We start from the raw sequence: 26215 nt of genomic DNA on the forward strand, positions 1-26215 counted from the left end.
TAGAATTCAATCACCACCTGCATAATTAGAACGTGTCATTTACAATCGCCTGTATACCATTTGCGGTTCGAAACCATCCAACGTACCTACCACTGAAAATCCGACCTTTTGACTTACATTTTAGGTCGAAACTCATTAAACTTTCGCAATAGCTATGTGTAAGCGCTCATTAGTGTCGTGTCAGAAACACAAGATTATTCAGAATTGCTTGTTTATTTTAAAAGTTATTATGATCTACATTTTCGTAAAATTTTCTTGTAAGAAAATATTGTTTTTGCGTAGAAAGAAAAACTTATAATGGGCTTGGAAACAATTACTTTTTGTTTTTATTATAATTGATACCTTAAAGAAGAATGGAACATTTTTTGTAGGACTAAAAGTTGATTGTTCAATTTTTATTTGAAACTGAATCCTGTTTGTTGTTGCTACGGACTTTATATTAGTTAATTCAAGGTTATAGTGATCTCTACTCTTGCTTTTCGTCACTATAACAAGTCTTTGCTCATCAGTATATGAATATAGAGGTATAGTCCGACTATAAAACCCCAAATGCAGGTTTACCCAACGCCGAGCACTCTGCGGCTTTCGATCAAACAGAATTTTAAATAAGTGTTTACTATTCCATATTATGCAGTATCCACTTTAATTTATAAATGTATTATTGAAACCTATTTATAATTCTGTATTCAATGCATAAACGTGATGTACTTAATAGCAGAATTTAATTAATATAATGAGTAGTAATGTCATTAAGCGTTCGTATCAAATTAAAGAGGCTCCCCGGTCACAACTCTATTGCCATAGTTTGGGAAAATAGTCTTTATGGTGTGGGAATTAGAACTATATTCCTGAGAAAGAGTATTTTATTGTAAGTTGATAGATTTGTATTGCTTTGGCCATTTTAATTCAATTCATTAGGCATTCAACAGTTTGAAAGACCGTTAAGTGAAAATAAAAAAGGTCTACATATTTTTTTGGTTAAAAAAAAAACAAAATTATTGTTATTTCCGAAAACTTTTCCATGTTATTACCTTAGGCCTAATTCCTTAGAAAATTCATGAAAGCTTACACGAACTTTATTACGAACTTTTTTAATTTCAAAGTATTTGAAAAGTTTAATTCAATGATGTCGTATGATTGATTCAATACGATATTAAAAAAATATATATTGAAAGCATTGATTGAATTGACATATCAATTCGTCTAGTTCTCCTTGAAATTGAAATGTAGGCTACAGTAGTTGAAAATTGACAGCTGCCGTTGTACAAAGTTATCGTAGCGGAAAATTGTCGTAGTAGCATTGTCGTAGCTACGTAGCGCTACGCGGGAATTATGTCACAGACAATCGTCACCGTAGGCTACGCGGCACTCTAACTTCTATAACAATGGAACCACTTTAAATAAAACAAAGAACGTGTTTTATTCTTTTTCATTCGGTGAAACGTTTCAATTATTTATATTACTCTTTTAAAGAAGTAATTATTATGATGACTTCTCGGAAACTTAATTAAAGGCTCGTACTTAATGTTTCGTGTTCTCTTGTAACAATTTCGCTGGATTTTTCCTTTTCTGTCTCAAGTAATTGTAGTATCTTCCGAAGACATAAACGTTTTATAATTTTATAATTATAGTTATACGAAGGGTTCGCTGATGTTACTTCTTATGCTGTAATTAATCAAGTAAATAATATCTTTACAAATATACAAATGTGCCTTTTCAACAACCTTGCAACAATACTAAACCTAATTATTCTTATAACGTACTTGAATTCGTGCTAGCAAAACATTAGCCACTCGGTGCACATCCCGTTGCAGTGCATTGTGCATTCGTGCCAAGCAATAAGCGGGACGGAATCCGGTGCTCGGGTCACGGGATGGAATGGGAACTTGGGATAACTCACACCACTGAAGCGCACCTTAAATTTAGGTACAGTCAGTGAATGTTGGTAACTGGGTTTTTGGGTAAAGTAAATAGGTAAATGATATCTACTAATCATAGAGTCATATCTAAAAGGCTTGAATATTTAAGCCGATATTGTCAACTTGTCAATTTTGAAAGATTATGGAGTTTCTTGCCTATTCTTCTCGATCGACCTTGGAACCGTGCTTTTAACGTTTCTTAAGAAAATATAATAGGATTTAGTTTATGAAATGAAAACCTTTGAATTGTGACTTTACACAGAACACCTACCCTTCGGGAAATACACGATATTTCCCATTTGTTTTCTTTGTTGAATAGGTGTACAAAAACAAAAGGTTTACCCACGTTACGGCAGATTTTAGGGTCTTTATGTCACTGGCACTGATGTCACGTTTATAGAACCCTATTCTATTAGCCTTACAAAAGTTCAAAGTTCGGGCTGTCGGCAATTCCCATTGGAGTGTCTAAATTACACTTTGGATTTCATCCACAATTTCGAGCTTAGCAATCGCATTTATAACACAGAAGACTCCTCCGAATTATGCTTAGATAATAATTTAAACAATCATTCTTTCAACACATAAAATGTGTTTCTTTTACTTTAATTTCCATGTTACTGTTAAACACACTACTCCAAACTTCGGTAGCCAACTGTACCGCCTAAGTCGTATGCAGCTAACAATGCAATTTCTGGGAAGGAAATCATAGCTCTACTGCACACGCCACCTACATAAGTACACTCGTGTACAAAGGTCTGTAATTCATTTCGAACAACTTAAGTCTTGGCTGGAAATAATTACTGGCGTTCTCTGCAAAATTTTCCTTTATTTCTCTTGCTACATTTTGTTCGGAGTGTATGGCTTGGTTCCGACTCTCGATGTATCTCGTGGGAGTTATGTTCTAATAGAAAAGGCTTAGGATCAAAGTTCATCTGTGTTATGTAGGCGGATAGGATATTGTTCGCTTCTAAACTTAAAGCTAGATCATGATGAAGCAGTTAGAGTAATATTTTGCCTATGTCATTTGGATCTATGGTCTTACAACAAAAAAGTTAAACAGGCGTTAGTCACGAGCTTAAGAAAAATTCTTGATACAAATCTTAAACACGTGACGAACCGTCTGTTTAACTTTTTTGTAGTAAGTCCACGTCCAGTAAGTTAATGTTGAAGTGATAAAGAGTATTTAGATAATTCGTAGATGTATCAAGACAGACTCACGCTTTACTTATCTGCCTCTAGAAATGGTAATGGATATTATCACGCAATCGCGCCTGAAATGGGACCAAATAATTCGAAGACATTATGACGCAAAATCCCCTGAGGCAAAGATGTAATCTAATTCCTTGTAGGAGGAATATTAGAGGCTGATTTTTATTTTTATCGGCATTCAGCTGAAAATTATACAACAGGTTTCACGCAACATCTATTATATTTCGTGCTATTTTCGGGAACGTTCGATAATTTCTAAATAAAAATGACCCAAAATAAGGATTGTAGGTACGCACGTTCCGTTCTAATACCTATTACAAAAAATCGGAAAATCAGTTTCGTAAAATGAATATAACCTTCTGAACCAACAGTGATTGATTCACATATTAATAATGCTTAGAATGATTGATCATGTTGAATAAAAGCCTGAACAAACCCTTAGTTATTCTAGAATATTTACTGATTACGGCTGGATTATAAATAGGTTTTTCCTTTACATCGCAATGGTAGGTATATTAAATATTATACTAGATTTATAGATTTCCCAGGCGACTTTGACTAGCCCGTGTCTTGAGTGAACTGGTCCTGCACAGTCATCCCGCACCTGTCTCGCTATTCGCACAGGCGTGAAAACAAACAGACATACAAATAAAGTCATTTTTTGCATTTATAATCTTAATAAGTCTTGCATGTAGCCGGCCTATGATCTTTAGAGACGAGACTGAAAACCAAACTTTTCAAAAATCTATGATTTCTGCCATTGGAACATAATATTGTTCATGTTCTATTCGTCCTTCCAACGCTGACCGATTTAATAGAAAGTAAACGTTTTGTGACGTCAATAAATGTTGTCTAAATCGTCGTTTTATAACAAAACCTTCGATGTACTTTATGCCGCTTACCTACCTACTTTTATACCTAACAGTGGTTTAGTAACACTAAGTTTGTTTTTTCTGTTATTGATTGGGAATTGCAACATGGGAAGAAAAACTTGTCCAAAGAATGAGCCTTAAGTTTTTTTTTTTTTTTTTTGTAATTTATTTTTTGAATTTCAATGAATAAGGATACTAAACTAACTGTGACGAAACAAAGTTAAGTTATGTAATACATAAAATATAGTAACTTACATTCAATTACAATGTTACCGTGAGTACCTACTAGAATATTCATAAGCCGCTTACTGATTAAAATAAGATTATAAAGAGATTGTTTTTGAACATGAAATATTTTACACGAACAAACACAATTCGTGACTTCAATATTTTGTTGTTACTTCAAAACTTTGTATTATAACCTATATTCAAAGTACAATAAATATTAAAACCAATAAGTGAACTACTGAAATATTTTGATTAATGGTTCCACTAGTTATACTTTGACCTAATATCATTGGAGTTATTTTTTATTCATCGATTCCTGTTATGGTTGTCGTTACGGTAAAGATTCAGTTTGAACGCTATAAATGTTGTTAAGTCATGACATTTTTATCGTCACTTATTGAACAAAAGCACGGAAGAGGTTTATTAAATTAAGATGCGCCTTAGATGTGTGCGTACATAATTTTCTGTTAAAAGCCATGTTATGTGCCTTTTAGATGTTAATGAATTTATGAAATGAATTGAGTTATATTTTGCATATGTACATATGTATAGCATATTTATATAAAAGACAAACTTAGCTTGACATTTAATATACATGTTTAAAAATGCATATTATTTGGTTTTATGTACTTGTTTCCCCAAATATGGTGTTTTTATTACTATAAAGCTAATGCAATAAGTAATTTCGACAGTCATTCTGCCGAACACACTAGTAGTTTGTTGTAATTAATTTATGTCATCATTGTTGCAGCAAACCTTATAAAATAGAGCGTTTGTTTTTATATCATACACAACATTCACCGGTATAATGAAACCTTATTTTAATACAACCTTTAGAAGCTTCAGGACCTCTTGTTTACTAAGTGAGAACTGCTTACATTTTCACTTCGTTAATTATTACGGCTCACGTCCACGTCACATTAGAACAAAAGTTTGCTGGTCCTGAATAAATAACTCCCGGTCCTTGTTTCGGAGTTTGGACATTTACAAGTATTTCCAGAGAAAATTGTTTTGTAAATGTAGCGAAAATACGGAATTTTTGTCAATCCTGCAACTGTCCCGAACAGCTTTTAAACGCACAAAAGAGGTCAGGTGCTACCGACGTTAAAGCCTCCGATCCAAACGTAATCCTATCGACCCAATCATCTGAGCGAATATGGTTTGACGCGAACGTTACGGACCAATCCTGCCGAGATATAACCAAATATATTATTCAAATCTCGTTTAGTATACCGGCTTAGGAAAAATAAGACGAAGTTTAGGCGTTTATTGTGTTTGTATTACGGGCCAAGTTTACGGCTGAAAGATTATTCAATATTGCTGCTTTTAACCTCGGAACTGAGAGCAAACATCTGTGCCAAAACACCGCTTTTAGATGCGATATTACCGCCAAATATATACGTATAAATATGTATTTGTACCTGGAAGCGTGAGCTACAGTTTATCTGAGATCAGAATTCTGGAACGTATCACAGTATAATACGTTTGTTTTGTATTGTTGGTTGTTCGTCATTTGTTATTGTTGATTATGTAACTGAAAACTTATGTTGTTATGCGTTTTAACTCCTATTAGTAGTCAACACATTTCGGGAATAATTCTTCTAATATCCACCTTGTGGAAAACTGAGACTATATTCCTTTATTTGTTTTGTATGCAGTAAATATCGCTAGAACATAATGCCGGACTGGACGTGGTTGGTGTTTGCCGCGGTGTTTGGGGCCGTGTCGGCACTGTCTGTGCCGCTGGCTCTCCTCATCTACTTCGTGCGCCCCTTCGAGAAGAAGACACAGACTACTGAAGACTACAGCCTGCCTGTGACTTTGCCACCCGTGAGTATCCTTTTTTAACTTGTGGAGCGTTTCAGATTTTTTATCACAAAACTCTTGTAATAGCAGGAAGGGTTTTAAAATCGTTAAGTATAAACATAATCACATCCCGTCTGCTAGTATAACATAGAAAAGCAAACTTACTTACTCTTATATAGTGTCATTACGCAATCTTACTCATTTTAATTAATGATAAAGATAAGTTTTCCTCAGTAACACTCCGTGTCCTTTGACATAGCTCGCTTCATAAAGTATCACTAAAATTAATCTTGGTTAGCACTCGCGTGGAAAGATACAACTCATAATATGAGTATGTTTGTGTTATTTCGCACATGAAGCTCTATCTAGAAAAATTACATTTCCCATCAATCTTTCGTGTTGTACCGTTGTTTAACTTGCGAGGCGTGAAAACAAACTATTTTCATAAACTGAAAATAAAAAAGACAAAATAAAAACACGCTTTATTATGATTATTTCACTTTATAAAAAATGCTGTTACAATTTCTAGTAACAAGATAGCTTCGTTAAAAATTTCTGGAAGCTAAAAAAACATTTCGGTTTGAATACAGCAATTTAGTGAGCTGAAGTAAGTGTAACTTGGGCGTGAAAATAAACAACTGCCGGAGTTAGGCAACGTTCACAAATTGTTATGATTGGCACCGACTGCGTTAGTGATGGCGTGAAAATTATACTTTCGTCGCTTTTTCTATTGGAATATACCGTTTTTCTTTGGCTTTACATAATAAAATATCTATGTATAATGTTATATTATAGACCAAAGTATTATTTTAAGAAGTCCTTTTAACAGAATATTCAATTCTTAAGTAGGTATATAGAGCATATTCCTGTCTCCTTAACGGCCGAACCGCATTTATAGGGCATAAAATATTACGATATTAAATGTCTAATACATTACGCTGTCATAAACGGTCTCAGGGGGCCTGTTAACGACATTGAACATACCTTAGAGGCTATGATGCTCTAGTACTCTTCGGTGACCAGTTTTCACTTAAGCAAGCCAATAGATTCCCGATTTTAAAAGGCCAATTTGTCACAATCTAAAAACTTGTCAAATTAAATTCGACATTTATTAAAAGGGTACATTGAATGACAGGCCAGTATAGTCAAAAAATAGACTATAGATCCCTTTTGTAGCTCGAATGAAATTAAAAAATTGCTATGAAAAACTACTGCCTTCCATTACCGGACGCTGGACTTGCTCCATAAAAATGTCACCATTAATTTTATATCGACCCATAAAACGTTCCATTTTCCAACACCTAAAATGTTTTTTATAAATAAACGTAAGTAATAAAAAATATGACAAAATATTCCCCTATCGCATGCCTTGATCGCGCCGGCCAAGGTCAGAATCGGAAGTAGGCTCATTAGCTTCCTCGATTCTACGAAGTGTAATTACAAAAAATAGTTGGTTATTTTAATTTATGTAATCGGCAGAACTGTTAATTTATAGTAATGTGTGTTTGAGTGGTATGCGGAATGTAAATTGCTGCGTTTATGTAAAAGAGTACGAGTGAAAACGTAGATAAAGAAAAGGGTTTTTCTTCACGTAACGTATGGTGTTTCACGCAGCTACACGCTGTCAAATTCGCAGATTCCATAAAGTATTATAGGAACGTAACACCTGGGACCTCCATAGACGATAAATTTGTTTTTGCGAGCGATCAAGAAATGTTTTCGATACATAAACCAATGTTTTTCCTTGCCGTTGTTTCATATCCGTATTTTCACAGTTTTCTGTTCACTTCAATTCACTAATAGCCTTCTTTGTTTTGGCTAGCTCAGCTTTCAACCCTGCAGTTTTGTATCTATATCGATAAATAAATATTTTCAGCGAAATAAATAAGGCCCTCTAAAATCTCAAATCCCCCGTCCCGACCTTCGACAGCGGGACGTGCCCAGTCAATCCAATCATGCTCCCTAAATCCCATCCCGGCCCATCACGTCCTTACTGAACTTGCTTTTGTATTCATGTGTTGAGAAGAACAGGAAACTTTTTGACCGAAGTCTTAGGAACCAATAATAGGGAAGATCTGACTTATGTTCTTCAAGCCCTCGTGCAGATTGTGGTCCTATTATGAGATCTTAAAAGCATAGTATTGGACCTTTCTCAATAAGTTGACAAAATCATTGAACTACCTCTTCTACTGTAGATGAGTTCCGTTAATAAGTGACCAAATGGCAACAAAATGCGATGGTAAAGACAGATTTATTTGTGCACGACTAATCCAATTATTTATCGTTATTACTTGTAAACATACCGCGTACAATATGCGCATTCGCCAATCTATTGCTCAGTAAATATTTGTAGCCATTTACAAAACAAACGCTGCGAGCCCACTATTTACCTAGCTTATGTTCCAAATGCTATTTATTCTTGGGAACAAATATAATGACCACCATAAAATGCTTTGATACCCTTAGTTTTGTAACCAGAAATATCTACTGAACACCAGAAAAATAAAGTCTAAAAATGTAATAGTACCAGCTATTTTAGTCACGACTTCACTTTAAATTGTATTCGACCACCAAAAGTAAATGATCACCAACTCTTGACAACCAAATTAATGTATTATTTTTGCCTAAATAAGTCACTGTGATTGCCATAAAATGTAGGCTTATTACCAAATAAAGTATTATGATGCCATATTAAGTTATGTGTCCTGCTTGCAATGCATGCGTGAGTGTCAGTATGACGAGTGACAGGGGAAAATGGAAGAAAATGACATATTGCACCGACCCCAAGTAAAATTGGGATCAGGGCAGGAGAAAGAAGAAGAAGAATGTGTTTCTCAATACACTCCCTCGAAAACACACTCTTATCGCACTGTTTAGTTAGAGGCATGCAATAGACAATTTTCCACCCTAGTGCAGGAAAAGGGTCCCCATAATCTTATTACATTAATTGTATCAGGCCGAACTTATTTTTTTGGAGTCAGTTTACTTAAACAGGATAGCAAGATGTAAAAACTTTGATTATCATTTTATATTAAAACGCTAGTATAATTTTGATGATCATTTACTACTTTTGGGATAACAATGATTTATTTGGACTCATTTTGCTTAAATAGGATAGCAGAATTTAAAAACTTTGGTTATAATCTTACATTAAAATGGTGGTTTAATTTTGGTGATCATTTACTATTTTTGGCTTACGCATGATTTATTTTGGAGTAATTTCACTTAAATAGGATAGAAAAGTGTTAAAACTTTTTTTATAGTTTTACATTAAAATGCGAGTTTCATTTTGGTGATCATTTACTATTTTTGTCTGCTATTTGTTACTATATCTGGTGATCAGTTAAACATAAGCCTTTATTCTTTTGTTATTTTCTAAAAATCTTTTTTTGCACGGAGAAAGTAAAGATAGCGGAGTAGCCATAAGGAAGGTAGGTCAGGCGCCTTCTTGTATATCAATGTAATGTACGGTAGGCGTGATCGATTATTAGAACTAATGAGGAGTTCCTTGTCAAATCTTAAAGTTTTTCAAAGATTGCTCTTGATGGATTGGTGATTTTGTGTGTTAAGGGCGGAGCTAGTAACGTTCCTCTTCCCCCGAACATTTTGGAGCGATACTTTCTTAGTAGAATTTGCATTATGACATCTCCGTTAGTCATTCTGTCCTCGACGTTTTTTTGTTAGGCCTTATATTGTACTAGTATTTGTCATTAAAACAGTGTCCCAGTTACGGTCCTTTAATTAAGCACGCTGCCCCCAATTACTGTACGTAGCATAATTAATACCTCCAGTCGCTATAAATGACGGCCGATGTGGTATGTGACGTCAACGCTTACTATTTTGTACTGCAGAATTTGCGGCGTGAAAATATTTGTTGTTTGTCCAATTGAAAAAATGTTTTTGTTTGTTGAAACTGAAATAGCGAAAATATTTGTTTGGTATTTTAGGTGGTTGCTGTTAATTGATTTTATAGTAATAAACGTTTAGGTTGATTTATTCGCGCGGTTTGCAATTAAGTAAACCAGATTACAGAGACCTTATAATGTTGTTATAACTCCTAAATTCCATACTCTTTCGAGCTTTACCGAATCTTCAGTGCCTCTTCTAGATTATCTTCGATTCCATATTGAAATCGAGGATGATACGGTTCAGTGAGTAGAAACATAAGATTGACGCAAACCAACGTCTTTGTTTGCTAGTCATCTGCCGAAGACATAACATATGTTATTATGTTTGAGGTAGTATATAAGAAAATAAAGTATATATTATAACAGTCCTTCTCTACTTAATGTTTGCGACGGTTATAACTTTGAGTTTTAGACTTAGCATTATAACGTTAGATACTCTATTGCTAGACAACATTTACATATGAAAGGACCATACATTTTCGTACAAAGGGTGGGTCTTCATAAGCGTTATATATTCAGTTGTCTTCATCAAAGAGAATGAAGATGGCAGATGTTAATGATGAGAGATTAGATATCAGCTGTCTTACCTTTGTGCTGAGCTTAGTAGGCGTCTTGTGACGTCATTTGTCAGTGAAATTGTGACGTGAAATCTTACTAGGGTTGCTCGCAAATATATGTTGCCAACTTATACGTAATTTAAATAGCAAAAGCTTATTTATTTCAAGGTTCCACCCTCTTAGAGTAGTTACTTCTGGGTTTGATTGAAAAGGGTAGAAGTAGCTTTGTTTCTAAGCAGAATTTTTTTTTAGATTTTTTAAGAGGAGTTTGTAAGAAGCGCCGGACATTAGCTTTGTATCCTCTTGAGAACTTTAGACTCACCGCTCAATAAATATTCATGGCGTAATTTATTCAATAACCAAGCTATACTTCTATAGGTCCTAATACAATAAAGCGAAAATATTTTTTCGTTTGTTTAAACTAGGCTCCGAAACTACTGAACCGATTAAAAAAAATCGTTCACTGTTAGAAAGCTACACTATCTACACAGATACACTATCTCTGATGACAAAGGCTTATATATTCACCTTGCCCGCTTAGAATTTCCCCACGAGTGAAACCGCGAGAAACACCCAATATCACACATTTCCCTGAAACCACCTAATATAACGGGTGTAAACCACAACGTTGTTTACACAATACGTAACACTATCCGTCATCAGCCCGCCTGGTTATTGTACCAGCTAATTGATTGATTATAGCAATATTGGGCACACCTGCATAATAACGATGCTTGATTTACTATGCGGGGAACCTATTGATTGCTACCGTATAATGTTCCGTTGTGAAAGAAACGGTTTGATAATCTACTTCTAGAATTTAGGTTTACTGCATAAATGGCGTAGTATAATTATGCTTTTATTGGACTGTGTGCATAGGAATGGAGTGGATTTTTGTTTCAGTGATTTCGTTAGTTGATTTCAGGCTAGGTTGCCATTTGCCAAGCCATTGTAGTTTGAGGATATATTTTAATTTGCAAAATTATTTTCATGGCGAACACTCTTAAATATCTTGGAAATTGCTCTTTACTCCAAAGGTTAGGACCTTCCACATTTCGTCTGCACTGTTGTAAGGTCCATGTAATAGGGTACGTTTAAAGTGGCCATTAGCCGTCGTAATGACCGTATTATTCATGCATCGAAATGCCTGTAAAAAGTTTTACAATGGAGAAGCTCAATACACAGCTCAGTACTCGATTTAATTACCACTTGATCAAACCACGTTACGCTGGATGTAAAACTATGTATGCTAACATCCGCCCATGGTTACGCCTCGAGAAAACTACTTCTGTTAAATTACTGCTAAGTTTCATCGAAATCAAAAGTTTGTATTTCATATAGACATGTTATGGACCATGTGATTAATTCGGGCATTATTAATAATGCCCGAGCATTATGAATAATGTCTAGCTTTATCGGGCCAAGTGATTAATAACTATCTTAACTTCATTATTTATCACATTGCACGGGCATTATTATATTGCTACATGACAGTTGGGCAATTTGATAATAAAGCAAAAAATTGAAGTTAGTGACGAAAACGTATCCCACGTAACGGTTGCCCGGGTAACTGGGTTGAGGAGGTCAGATAGGGCAGTCGCTCCTTGTAAAGCACTGGTACTCAGTTACATCCGGTTAGACTGGAAGCCGACCCCAACATAGTTTGGGAAAAAGGCTCGGAGGATGATGTGACGAAAACGTATCGCTGCAAAACCGACTCCACGTAGTCTTGTCTGTCCTACCCCTAGAGTGCAATTCACAACCGCGTAAGTGTGGAGGGGCGAGGCGGCCTGCGAGCTGAGGCGCAGGTAGTTTTAACGCTCGCCGACGCGGCTGAGGCTGGCCGGCTGAGCCGGCCAGCAAGCCGAAGCTGCGGCGGTGAGCGTGAAAACCATCTGCGACGATAAGCTCGCATGGGACCGCCGGAGCCCCGCAGCACCGGAGCCGTGACAGAAGCCATGCTTGCTGCATGTTGCTTGCTTACATTTTAAACGTACTGAGTTAAAAAATTAGAAGCTAAATAAATAAATTTTATGATGTCATTTAATAGTATTTTAGAAGTTTACTGTTAGAACGCATGCTACAAATTTAGATGCTAAAAAATAACCATCATGCGGAGTTGTATTTAGAGCGGTTTACTTAGAAGATAACGAGTGGCTGAGATAGTATTATTTAGATGCTCGTTAATTGTGGCTGACATAGTAATTTAGAAGGCAACATACATTATTCGGGGCGAATAATTATATTAAAAAGGAGCCTGTTTAATAAGCACCCTTTAAATATAACTTTCCTTAACTTTTAAATGCAAAAACTAGTGGATTTTTAAGGCAGAAGTCTTTCATAATTAATCCAAATCATGAGGCTGATTATTTAAGTGGTTTAATATTTAGTTTATTTTAAATTAAATGGCAATAACAAGAAAAAAATGAATATAAATATGTTATTACTTTGCTTGTATTACTTTGCCCAAAAGGTCACGGGCAATATGTATAGTGCCCGGTCAATTTGATTATTTGAATAATTATTATCAAATTGCGCTCTCATATTGGGCATTTTTCATAATGACCGGGCATTATGTATACTGCTCAATTTATCACTTGGTCCATAACAGACATATTGCAGGTGCTTACGATACGTCATTAACTAGGTGCATGCAACACGGTCCATCTAGTAGTTTTTGTGTGAAAGAGGAACAAGCAATTATGCATACAAACTTCCGCGTTGGTAATATTCAGGATGGTAGGTACTCGGCTTTATTCATATGATGAAAACTGCCTTCCTGAAATGTTTCCTCCGTACCGTCATAGTCATGTTAAAATGTAGATGTGGGAGAATTGGGAAGGGACCACGGGAGGCATATCTATTTGTACCTACATATTTGTGCGATTGCTTTTACGCTTTTCTATATACAATTACTCAAATGTGAAATACGAACTAATTTGCTTTTGATGTATAATGCTTTTATATCGGTAAAGTTTATTTATATAACTTCATATTTATAGAAGCTTTGATGTTAAAAGCCCTTCGATGTCGGCAAATAGAATGAAGACGTAACGAATTGATTATGTAAAGTGCTCTTCACAAGCACAAGAGACAATCATAACATTAATGTTGTTACATTTTGTTTTCATATTGAACATGTTTTCATAAAGTCACTTCACTTCTAGGGTTTTACTTTTAGGTGTAGGTTAGTTATAGAAATGATAGTCTTCTTCGACACTTTTACACACGTTATAATACACGGCGAACACGCATGGTCATCACACAAATGTCGATATTACCGGGAATTGAATCCGGGACCTCAGATTCGGCAGTCCAACATGGTGACTATCGCTCATTCTTCATAATCTTCATTCTAACTTCCCACTTTGTCAACAGGAGGTACTGAACGAGCTAACTCGTGGCCTAGGCAATTCGCCAGAGGGCGCTCTGAACACGATGCTGCAGTTCATCTTCCAACAAAGCACGGCTGATACTCGGTGGCTGCGCCGACGCATGGCTTCGGAACTTGCAGAGTTGCTTGCCAAGACATCGTCGGGGAAGATCTTCGAGTCACTCACGGTAAATAAACGGTTAATGAGATATTTTTCAGATTGCGGTCGACATGTTTAGAAAGAATGTTACCTGTGAGATGACGGCAGATAGAAGAGTATGGAAAGGAAAAACATGCTTGTTGAAAAATTCTTATGTTATAGCTTCGCCGACCCCAAATAAAATTAGGATAAGGGTACACTCAATGTCCTCTACATTGAGTGTAAATGCAACTTTTAAGATTGGGTGGACTGATAGACTCTTGAATTTAAGAAGACACCCAATTTATTTGATTTATGTCTTAATACCGAGATGACAACAGCAAATGAGATAAGCTCAAGAATAAACAGCTACCTACTTCAATTTGCAATTCTACGGATATTCGTATTACCTGTCGATTTTCCATTTCCTTTCAATTTAGCGCTTGCTACATTGCGCTGTTTTATCAAGGTGTAAATATAGGCCTTGTGATTGGCCGTCAATGTATTATGCATGTGGTGTAGCAATCGCAGTACAAATTATTGATGTCGCTGAGTGCTGCCTACGATTTATTAATGAGATGGCTGATTGACTAATTTGTGTACGATTTAAACCATACATTTTATATAGCAAATTAACAGGCTACTGAAGAATACTGATACACAAAATATGCCAAGGTATAAGTAGTAGCTCGGTACTGCAAAAGCGCATTGCAGTAATTTAATTTTATTGCTATAACTTCTGCGTGAAAACGATGCATTTATATTGACGGAAGAGGAACCCAATAAACGTGTTGTAACTTCATAGAGCATTCCTAAATCTTGAAGGATATCCTGAGCTGTTGATAGAGAGTTTATTAAATAGGCTAAGCTCTATCTCCTATATAACTTTATTCCTACAAAGCTGAAGGGTCTGTTTATTTGAACACAATCTTAGGAATTACTGGATCAAAAGATAACCCATATAGCAAGGAAGGCTACAAGCCAGTTCCTTTAGGACACGGGTGAAACCGCTGACTGAACCTCGCATCAGTAATAAAAAGTCAATCCTAGTTTTAAAGCAAACCAAGCATTTATCAGCTAAACTCATATGTGTACGGTATCATAGTTCACTAGTAAAATGTTCGCTCCAATGAGCGCAGATTTGCGGTTCAATCGGCGCCAGCGATTCGTGACCGTCGATGTGAAAACGTTTCGCTCCACTCCAAACTATAAATTATACTCTTGTGGAAAGTATTTTCGAAGTTTATGATACGGATATATTACCCAGTTTAAACGAGCATGTGCAGGTAAAAGACTGAAAGTATCAGGTACCTATCAGGTCCAAAAAAGGTGACGATCCTAGTGGATGCTTTATTTATATATTTTTTTTATATTCGCCATGCTCTTTCTCATGCTATATCTATACTAATATTATAAAGCTGAAGATGTGTTTGTTTGTTTGAACGCGCTAATCTCAGGAACTACTGGTCCGATTTGAAAAATTCTTTCAGTGTTAGATAGCCCATTGACCGAGGAAAGCTATAGGCTAATTTTTATCCGGGTTCGTGCAGAGGTTTCCACTGGATGCGGGTGAAACCGCTGGCAGAAGCTAGGGTATTATAAAAATCCTTATTAAGAATTAGACCTACCATCAGGCCTCTGTCACTCGACGTACTTTGCGCGCGATAAATGCCTACCGCTCGCTGGGTTACCGGTAACCCCACGCGGCTCAGGGCTTTCAACAGTCACACGCGCCGCGCGCGCTCCAATATTATTATTTTTATTTCGTGGCATGTTATGCTGTTGGTTTTTGTTAGGTTTTTTAAGCTACCTAACAAACTGATGGATTATTTTGAGTTGTGTTGGTTTATATGCGACTATTGTAAGATTTAGAAACATTTTATATTTATGAACTTATCTAGTAATTCTATTTTTTTTTTAATAAATTAATACTTATCTACTTTATGATTTTAACAACAGAGAACATTAGGTACTTATTTTACTTTAGATACCTACTTAGTTATATGAATTGTATTGTGAGTTTTGTAGCTCAAAACACATCTCAAGTGTAAGTAGGTATAGTTCTGGTCCAACTTAATGACGACTCGGCACATTACGCGTGTCGCTACGCAGAAACCAATTTTAGGTAAGTATGTATCAACACTCGACGGAGTTGTACCATATGGGGTATGGCACTTGTGCTCGAAAAATAGTTGGAAACCGCCTTTGATTTTGACGAAAGCTTTACTTAAGTACTTACCTATGCTTACGTATTAGGTGATATTTAGTAATATGTACCCATACTCCATTTTAGTAGGCAATACAATAGTTAACTAAAGAAAAATATTCTTGATATTACTTTTTATTTAAAAACTCAGTTTTAAAAAAGGCTATCTTAAAATAAGCGCAACTTTGTTTTCCTACTTAAATATTAATAAATTGTAAGAAGCAACCCTAAGCGCGGCCACGGCACGGTTGCGGTCACTGAACTGTGCGCTATCGCATTGGAATAACAATCAAGCGCTCGAACTTTTAAGGTTCATTTTATAACGCAGCTAGGAATTTGTAGGTAGTTGGGGAACTTGTAGGTGCTTATAACAGTAGGTATGAACTTTTTTGTATGGAGTGATTTATCTGTTACGTAGTAACTATTGTATAATCTGTGCTACCATCAAGAACTTTCTATAGATTTAAATAAATACGTTGTTGGTCAATATCATCAGTCTTTAATCAAATTGTCTTGGAATTAGAACTATAACCATTAGTTATTAAAGTGACGCATTATCGATTCGGTTCGCTATCGAACAGTACTTTATCAAGGAACGTCTTTAGCCGTCGTCGATTGAGAAATAAAGCCAGAAACTCGCAAGATTAATCTACACGGATTTATCGATAGCCAACGACCTCCCTTCTTCGTTCACAAGGAGAATCTTGAGAAGAAATAAATCTCTTTGATATTTTTCTTAGAAACTGTAACTTGTTGCTAGAGGGCGTAACCTAGAAAATATAATAAGTTTTCTTAGAAATGTTCCAACAAAGAAAATATCACGCTTATTTTCTTCGGATACAAGGGTCACACAACAAAGGATAATTCGTCGTTCTAGCATTTATAAATGCGAAATTGTTTGTCAATTTAATATTAGAAGTTATTTAGATACCTAGTACCGTAGTAAAGGAACCCTATTGTTCAGCACTCAACTTGATGCAAAGACCCTGTAGACTATTACAGAAGGTAATAAAAACGTCCAAACCGTAAATTAATTACTTCTTTCAAAGCTTCATAAAAGGTCAGAGAGCCAAATGTACCCTGCAGCACTTTCAAAATATCGCGCCGGCAAAAAAGTTCTTCCCTTTTATACCCCCTACAATCTTCGCCAGTGATTCCGCCCTAAAGTCGTGAAGAGCCGAACTTTTGTTTTAGGTAATCTCAGGGGATAACACGTACAAGATTATTTTTTCTTTTTATTTTATTTGTAAGGCCTTTTAACTTGAGTTTGTACGCCCGAGGGCTACATTTACCTGTTGTATGTAGCATGTATTAGATAATTTGTAATAGGATAGCAATGTAAGGCTCTTAATAAGGGTATGTTTGAAATTGAAACATGTATTCGAAAATGTTATGGTACCTTATTTCATGCTTCATGTTTTCCTCGAATAGATGAAGGCATTAATTAATTGTAGGTTCTAAGAAAGAGGTCTATGCATCTTTCCATCCTTGTTTTATTGTCGTGTTTAGACCTACATGTAGATTAGGCGAGATCAAAATAAAAAGCTTAGCTATAGCTATAAGCCAGACCAAGCTTTATCGCCAGTCTTACCGAGTCGTCTGGTATTAACTTCGTTAACTTTGTAGAGGTCAGATAAATAGTAGCTCCACTTTTCAGCTATAATTTTACGAACGGTAAACTAGGCAGATAACGACAAAGAACTTTAAAGAAGTGAATTTAAACCCCAATACTTTTATCCCACAGCTGCGTTCTCTAGAAGTGGGCACGGAGTTCCCCAGCATCACAAACCTACGTCTGGTCTCCGGTGAACTAGAGGAGGACGGGGCCCGCCTGCGAGCTCTCGACCTCAAGTTCGACCTGGCGTATGATGGCAACTTCAGGATCGATGTGGATGCCGTCATGCTGCTGGGGAAAATCGCTAACATATCTATTACTGGTAAGTTTGAAGTAATATAGGCTTTATTTATCTTTGTAGTTAATGTAATATTTAAGACGTTTGCTTTCGTAAATGGTTCTATTCGTCCCTGTACGGAACTTTCAGAGTTCTCTAGGCCATCTCAATCGAGGTGTTAAGAATTAGTTGCTTTTACATTTTTTTACTAGTGATACGAACAAGGATTTTATTCGGAAAGAATATAAGGATACGACTTTTATCTTCAAAAGGATCTGTTCTTGTATTTAATTAATTTAAAACTGCATCCTTATGGTAACCATTTTGGATTGTATCTCTATTTTTTTTTGTTTTTTTTTACTAATTAAAAAGTTATCTATCCATTTCAGTGGAGAGCATAAGCGGTAACGTAAGAGTGATGTTTCGTCGCAATCCCTACACACATTGGGCCCTCGCCTTCGAGACACAACCGAAACTTGAGCTCCGAGTTCGAGGCAGGTTCCAGGGAAGGCAGATCAAGCCTAGACTGGCTTCATTAGTGGCCTCACACATTAGACGAGCCGTGGCACAAAGGCATACGCTGCCTAATTATAAAATACGGTAAGTTTTGAGTAGTAGGTCAAATGTGGTGGACTAACAATATGTTACAACTTTTTGAAGAAAAATAAATTCCCTGACGGGGTCTGCATAAAATTATTGTAGACTGTAGAATGACTTAACAATATTAGGCATGTACATGAGCCTGCTGCCTCTCTAATAAGACGAACTGAGGTAGTGATACATGAGTGAATCACGAAGAAAAAAAAGCCAACACTTTAGGACCTTAATCTTTATTTTGAGGAGACGCTAAAACTATCACGATATCACAAAGAATACGGCAGTCGGGGGTCTGAAGTTTATGTCCTAGAAAACTTAACTTCACTGAAACTTGAATTCTACTAATATTTTTATTAAGGCACTCCTTTATATTCAAACTGTATGCTATAAATTCCTTTGCAGATACAAGCCGTTCTTCCCGAAGTCAGACCCCGGCAGTACGGAAGGCGACGAAGGGCCGTGTCCACACGGGCGTCTAACTGTCCGACTAATGGAGGTCACGCGGTTGCAGTGGTCGGGAGGAACCGCTACTGTGCGCGCGGCCTTAGCTGTTGACTCACATGGATGGGTGAGTGAGATTTGCACGGAGGAAAGTGAGCGGAGATGCCATAATACAGGTCAGGCGCCTTCTTCTAGGCCAAATTCTTACAGTGGGCATGACCAAAACGATCGGTTACGAGTGAACTAACGAGGCGTTGGGGTCGTTTGGGATATCTGCCATATTTGGTGTTACAAAAAGTGGTCGGGTCCAAAGAAGGCGTATAAGGGCGGAGACAGTAATGTTCCTCGTCCCCCGCTTGCCCGCATTCTGGCGCGCTTCTTTCTCAGACGATTTTCCGTTATGGCACCTCCGCTAGTTATTTTGTTCTCCATGGGGATTTGTCATCGGGGTTTTTTGTTGTCATAGCAACAGGCTTACTCAGAGAAAGCAGTATTAACAGTGTTAATCACCAACCAGTAATGGCATTCCGTTATGTATAGGGTTTTTCTCATAAAGAGACTCACCAACCAGTATGTTACGTATTACCGAATGATAATTATATTTAGATAGAAGAGTGTTTTACATACATCTATGCCGATCACGTTGTCAGGAACTACCATTTTTTGCAAAACACAAAACAAAGAACTATTTCAAACAAAGAACAACTACAACAGGAAACCGCCAAAAATATTCAAATGAATACTCATTTACTTCAAGACCTCATTACTTTCAAAATAATTTAGTGTTATTAGTATACATTATGCTCAATAAATATATTTTTTTATTTTTTTTTTAAATCTTCTTCCCCAAAGTATCACTTCGGCGCGGTGTCCTCGTGTTAGACGTGGTGTTGCCAGCAGTAGCCGGACCATTAGGGCTCGTGTGTTGCCAGGGTGTGGGGGCGGTGTTAATCGACACCGTCATGTCAATAAACACTCATTTACTTCAAGACCTCATTACTTTCAAATAATTTAGTGTTATTAGTATACATTATGCTCAATAAATATTTTTTTTTATTTTTTTTTTAAATCTTCTTCCCCAAGGTATCACTTCGGCGCGGTGTCCTCGTGTTAGACGTGGTGTTGCCAGCAGTAGCCGGACCATTAGGGCTCGTGTGTTGCCAGGGTGTGGGGGCGGTGTTAATCGACACCGTCATGCCAATAAACACTCATTTACTTCAAAACCTCATTACTTATGCTTAAACTCTTTCTCAAGGTATCACTTCGGGGCGGTGTCCTCGTGCTAGACGTGGTGTTGCCAGTAATAGCCGGGCCACTATGTCTTGAGTGTTGCCAGAGTATAGGCGCGGTGTTAACACCGCTGTGCCAATAAACACTCATTTACTTCAAAACCTCATTACTTATTCTTAAACTCTTTTCCAAGGTATCACTTCGGCGCGGAGTGCTGGTATTAGACGTGGTGTTGCCAGCAGTAGCGGGGCCGTTGGGTCTCGTGTGTTGCCAGGGTGTGGGAGCGGTGTTGGTCGACACAGTCGTGCCAATGTCGCCCGCTTACCGCGCCGATTTGAGGAGGGATGATATCGTGCTGGCTATTGATAATAAACCCGTCAATAATGTTGCTCAGGTAATTTTTTTATTACATAAAGACAATGTTCATAAAAAAATTTATAGTAGGTAACAGTTGGTCCAAGGCCTATTTGGAATAAAAACATTTGACTTTGAATATTTCAGAATATAACAGTTCATAATCTATACTCAAAATATGAAAGTCCAACTACTTTAGAAACCAAATAGCACTATAAGGGCCTCATAAACATGAACTTGACTTAGACTCAACTCAAACATTCATTTTACTAAAATTAATTAGTAGTAGGTGCAAACTGTCATATAAAAATTGCCTATGTAAAACTAAAACCATCTAACATTGCTATCTCCTCAGGTGGGTAAACTCCTCCGCCTAGTAGAACGCCGCGCGGTCACAGTGCGCGTGAAGCGCGGCGGCAGCGGCGCGGCGGCGCGACGCGACGAGGCCAGCGAGCCCAAGCGCATGAAGCCCAACTTCTCCTTCCGACGAGTGTCTGAGGTCATGGAGGGGGTGAGGCTCCAGGGTATGAGGGCTGCGGCTTCGAAGAGTAATTTGCAGGTTTGTACAACCTTTTATAAAGACGAATGAAAACTGAAACTAAAAAAAAACTATCCTAGTAAAAACTAAAAATCGTCAAAAAAATCATCCCCACCGCTGTCGACTGGAAGCGTACCTATGAGGCTGGCAGCATTACCTTTTGGATCGCCATATTGATCCTTTGTCATGCATCTCATTGTAATAATATCTTCATGGTAAAATATCCGCAAAACTTTAACCGTATCAGTTCAGATAAACTGTAATAACGGTCTCGTGAAAATGTTTATGTTTTATACCAGGAACCTGAATCCAGCCCAGCGAAAACAGTAGAACCGCAAAACGAGACTGATGCACAAGCCAAATCTAAAACAGAGGCAGCGCGCCAACCGAAGCCTTCCGAACAGCCTTCGGCTAACTTCGGGCTTCGCAAGCGTCGCTGCTCCGTAGAAAATAAGTCTTCCGATAGCTCCGCCGGCAGTACCCCGCCGGCCTCCGGTGCCAGCACACCCCTGCGACAAGCGAACGTTATCAATAAAACCGTCAAACACCCCGACATACCCATCATCAGAACTGACTCTTCAGAATGTAGGGTAGCAGAGAAAGAGACGGCTGAAGAAGAAGAACAAATGTTCGAGGTTGGAGGTCCAAGACAATGCGAACATGTTGAGATTTGCCAAATGTTCTGGACTAAACACACACCTTTAAAACCTATTATACCGTTCGATGAGGAAACGGAGTTCAAACTAAATGAGAATCATAAGTATTTGAATATTAACGTCTGGGCAACAGTAGCTGGTGAAAAAGAAGAGATTTTGTTAGGATATCTTAATATTCCTCTCACAGCTTTGTTAGCTGAATGTCAGGATTCCACGGTACCTCATCACATGAAGAGGTACCAGTTCTTACCGCCTGATGTTGATATAAAGTTCAGGTAAGACTAGACATGAAATTGACCTTTATGAGGAAAATATAAATGTTGTCACTATTTTTAACTAAACCAAATTGGCTGTTCTTTTTCATTCCTTACTTCCATTGGATCGATCGTCACCTGTTTTATTTCTGTTCTGCATTTGCACATAAGCCGCTGCTCTAAAAAACATATCTTACTGCTATATTCTCAAACCTATCTCTTATCTATCTTTGCTTTTCCCCAATGTTCTTAGAAGCCGCGCCATTAAAAACAGTAGACGATCCGCAAAGCGCAGAATTTGCGCAAAACGCCGAACTTGCGCAAAATATATAATTATAACAAAATTCCTTTTCTTGCATGTCTTCTCACACCTAAATCACAAGTAAGCATTGTTTTTCTAAATTTTATGATTGTATTGGTTTTGATTTTCTGTGAAGCTGAAATCTGGACTATTTATTATTTATTTTTAAAACATCCGTAATACGTAGGTACTGATGACGTTGTTTCTTTGTCTTCCTAATGTCCCGGGAGCCTGTTGCGCAACTTACTCAAGCGTTCTTTTCTTTCGAAACCTTCTCATTTCTTACGATTTCAATAATTAAAATTTAAATACGTATTTTTAAAAACTTTCTGTTGTGCAATATTATCGACAAAACGATGAATAACCCTTCATGACGAATCAGCAATGATCATAAAAGACTGTTTACCTACTTATAGCTGTGACCAAGTTTCTAAGAAACTCTTAAGGACTGCAACCAGTTTACGTGAGAATTATTTACATACAATTATTAATTTTGTTTCTGGCAAGAAATTCTCGGAAACAATTACGTAGATTGGACCTGTGCCAGGGCAATCCCAGGTCACGGAGTTTGGACGTGTTTTGGATATTAAAATGCATAATTCCACATTACTATTAAACACTCGCTTTGGATCATTCAGGCTCCCCTATAAAGTCTCCCTCTATGACATATTCACCCATAACTTTGACTATGTACCGACACAAAATACACGCTAGCAGTTCTTCTCGCATTGTTCTAATAAATAAGGAATGTATACCTCGTCTACTGATACCAAAACATTGTCCATATTTACAGCAAAAGCCACAAGTTATCATCTCACGCTGGCTTCGAGCCCTGCCTCTGTTTTGGGGACGCACTAGTCTGGTGGGAATGGGAAGGTCTGGGCCCCGCCAGAACCGCACCCCGGACAAGCCGGGACCCCGTGCTACCCAGGCCCCCCAAACCGACTAGAGCAAGCCATGACTTCGTGCGAACACATTTCCATAGATCAACTCAATGCGATTTCTGCAATAAGAAGGTGAGAACAAAGAAGTATACAAATAGAACAAGGCGTCATTTCTGAAATAGAATGTAGGTCAAGTATTTTGAAGATAGTTGAGGAAAATTACTCATTTTGATTTTATAGCATTTTTTCATAACGGACAAAAAAGCATGCACGTTGAAAGATAAAGAAAAACATTTTACCGGCCCTTTGATCGGAATGCAACGCAAAAATAAACTTGTATTTTCAGTCCCATTTCAACGAACTTTCCTCAAAATATTTACATGAATCAAGTTATTTTTTGCATCGGTCCTTCGACCCCGAACTGCGTACAAATAAAACCTTTACTGTATTGAAGTGTGTTGCTTCAGATATGGCTGAAAGATGCGATGCAGTGCCGCAACTGTGGTCTCTCTTGCCACAAGAAATGCGTCACAAAGTGTCAAGAGTCTTCGCCATGTATTCCAAAGCAGGATAGAGGTTTGTATAAGTTAACGCCATTTATATACATTTTATTTACCGTTGTAAAAAATACGACAAAGAACTTTTTTTACCTAAACCTCTTTTGTCATAATGTGTCTAAGGACAGTGAAGACACTTCTTTCATTAGTTCGATTCAGGAGTTAGGACCGTATCAAGCAGGGTATTAACCGCTTGTATGCCGCTAATTATGGAGCAACAGAAAATCAATTGTGTCTCGCGTATATCTGCACACCGGCACACAACGGGTTAACTGACACATGTCCTAGACATAACCCAAGGCATTTATAACCTTACTGCACATGACACAAACAAACAAAAGTAACCTTGTCGTAGAAATGTTTCTTACAGTTTATTAGGCTAGTTTTAGACAAACGGATGTTCACTACACGAGGTTCATATACTATAGTTCGGCCATTCAGAGAATGCGTTCCTGACACGTCGCGATTGAACTGACGACGTAATAACATTCATTGATTATTGATATAATAATGTTGTTTTAATGCTCCTCAATTGTTAAAACGGTAAACAACCAGCAAAAATATTTTTATCGTAACTGCAACGCCATTGCAAAGTTACGTCGTCAGTTCAATCGCGACGTGTCAGGAACGCATTCTCTGAATGGCCGAACTATAGTTGATTTACGACCTAATTGACGACGGAACTAGTGAAATTGCGCTGACGGAATGAATTGCGTTTCATTGTGAAGCTATGTATTTTCCCTGCGTAAGTAGTGCGTTGCGTATGACGCATCGGCCTCGTAAATACTTCAATGTATCAATCAGTACTTCAGTATTTTTGAAATATAGGTCTTATCATAGTGTACTGACATTACGTCGGAACTAGATTCCTTCCCTATGGATCTAGTTCTAAGCTGTACTTTTATATAAAGCTATACAGATTGTCTAACGACTTAAAATAGAGTCAAGTTCAAAATAAAATGTACAACACTGTTTACCTAGGCAACGATGATTTGTAAAGTCATAGAACGGTTACATTATATAAATCTCACAATTACATGTATCACATTTGTGCTTACGTATGTGCACCTGTTACCTCGCAGTTAACCAATATACCTCGGAAGCCTATAGCGGCGATGTTTCTACATACACAAAACATCAAATCCGATACACTCAAAACAAATCATAATTCACCAAGTATCAAGTTATACCGGTCGCAATAGACACGCATTTCATCACACTATAAGTCGGTAATCGTTCGCTTCTAACCGATGACATATAGCTCTCGCACTATTTCCTTAGACGGGGCCACTGCTGTCTATCTTGTCTAACTTTTTGCCAGGACAGTATTAAGTATGTAAGCGTGGGGCCCGTTGATGTCTGACTTCGGGGCCCCTTTAGTTTTAGTATTGTACATAGATCTGGTATTTAACAAAACACTTAGTCTGCGGGGCTACGTAGCGTTGTTAACAACCGACATATAAAGAGGCGTCTTATAATATGTCTGATCGTTAATCGTTATGTGTGTCTATGACACCATTAGTCACTTTTTATCTGGAACGGATGAACAGATTTGGATACGGGTATTTTTGTTGAAAGAAGGATTTTTAATCTGTTCTTCTCTAAAATTTCCTCTCTTTAGGGACTCTTTAGGGTTTTCAAAGACTTTTTAGGGTATATATGTTCTGTGTCTAAAATATATTGACAAATTCAAACCTCTTCACAACCAACTAAAGTTGTGACCGAGCTTGTTAACCCATGACAATTTGCTACATTTTCTCTACAATTACTCCGACACTGTTTACCACGCTATGCCAAGTATTAGTCATGCTTACTGGACGCATTTCCTGAAGTATGTGTGTCTACTGTGTAACCTTGGAGGGAGGTCTAGGCCGGACGTCCCACGTTGACGTTCTATAATGAGAAGGGACGAATGAATTGTTTTGTAGCGAAATTGTCTTCCTGTGATGACTGTCATCTCGGAAGAAGATGGTATTTATGAGCTCATTTCGCAATTTCCTTGGAAACTGTCTTGAAGGAAGAGTCTTTTGAAAATGTATTATTTTATAACAAAAGGATTTTGTTTTATTCCCAAGAACCATGCTAAATTATGGATGCCACCAGGCCCAAGGTGCTCTCGATCAGTGTCATGTTTTAATTCTTAAATTCTTGACTAGAATATTATGTATGTATTTCGTAAGACCTTTAATTTAAACCAGCAGTGTAAATTAAATCTTTAATAGACGTAAAATCAATAAATCTAAAACACAGCATTCCCACATGAAATAAACGAAAGTGGAGACAAACAAATCTTC

The 26215-nt window shown here is 37.2% G+C and overlaps 1 protein-coding gene across 8 annotated transcripts in view; it reads left to right on the forward strand.

The window, feature by feature from the left end:
• The window catches only part of LOC124642276 (PDZ domain-containing protein 8), a 36745-nt gene that overhangs the window by 2462 nt on the left and 8068 nt on the right, over positions 1–26215 (forward strand). For 5 of the 8 annotated variants that reach the window (XR_006985748.1, XR_006985749.1, XM_047180666.1 and 2 more), the window contains exons 2-11: positions 5884–6058; positions 13878–14060; positions 17962–18154; positions 18499–18709; positions 19109–19274; positions 20571–20771; positions 21087–21290; positions 21569–22200; positions 23274–23496; positions 23832–23940. Coding sequence is in view for 6 of the 8 variants with exons in the window: in XM_047180666.1 (XP_047036622.1) it covers positions 5906–6058; positions 13878–14060; positions 17962–18154; positions 18499–18709; positions 19109–19274; positions 20571–20771; positions 21087–21290; positions 21569–22200; positions 23274–23496; positions 23832–23940 (2275 nt within the window). In the remaining 2 variants the exon portion in view is untranslated. The remainder of the gene's footprint in view (positions 1–5883; positions 6059–13877; positions 14061–17961; positions 18155–18498; positions 18710–19108; positions 19275–20570; positions 20772–21086; positions 21291–21568; positions 22201–23273; positions 23497–23831; positions 23941–26215) is intronic. The other 3 variants (XM_047180650.1, XM_047180642.1, XM_047180657.1) reach the window with 2 other exon arrangements.

Source organism: Helicoverpa zea, chromosome 2 (genome assembly GCF_022581195.2).
Source record: "Helicoverpa zea isolate HzStark_Cry1AcR chromosome 2, ilHelZeax1.1, whole genome shotgun sequence".
NCBI lineage: Eukaryota > Metazoa > Arthropoda > Insecta > Lepidoptera > Noctuidae > Helicoverpa > Helicoverpa zea.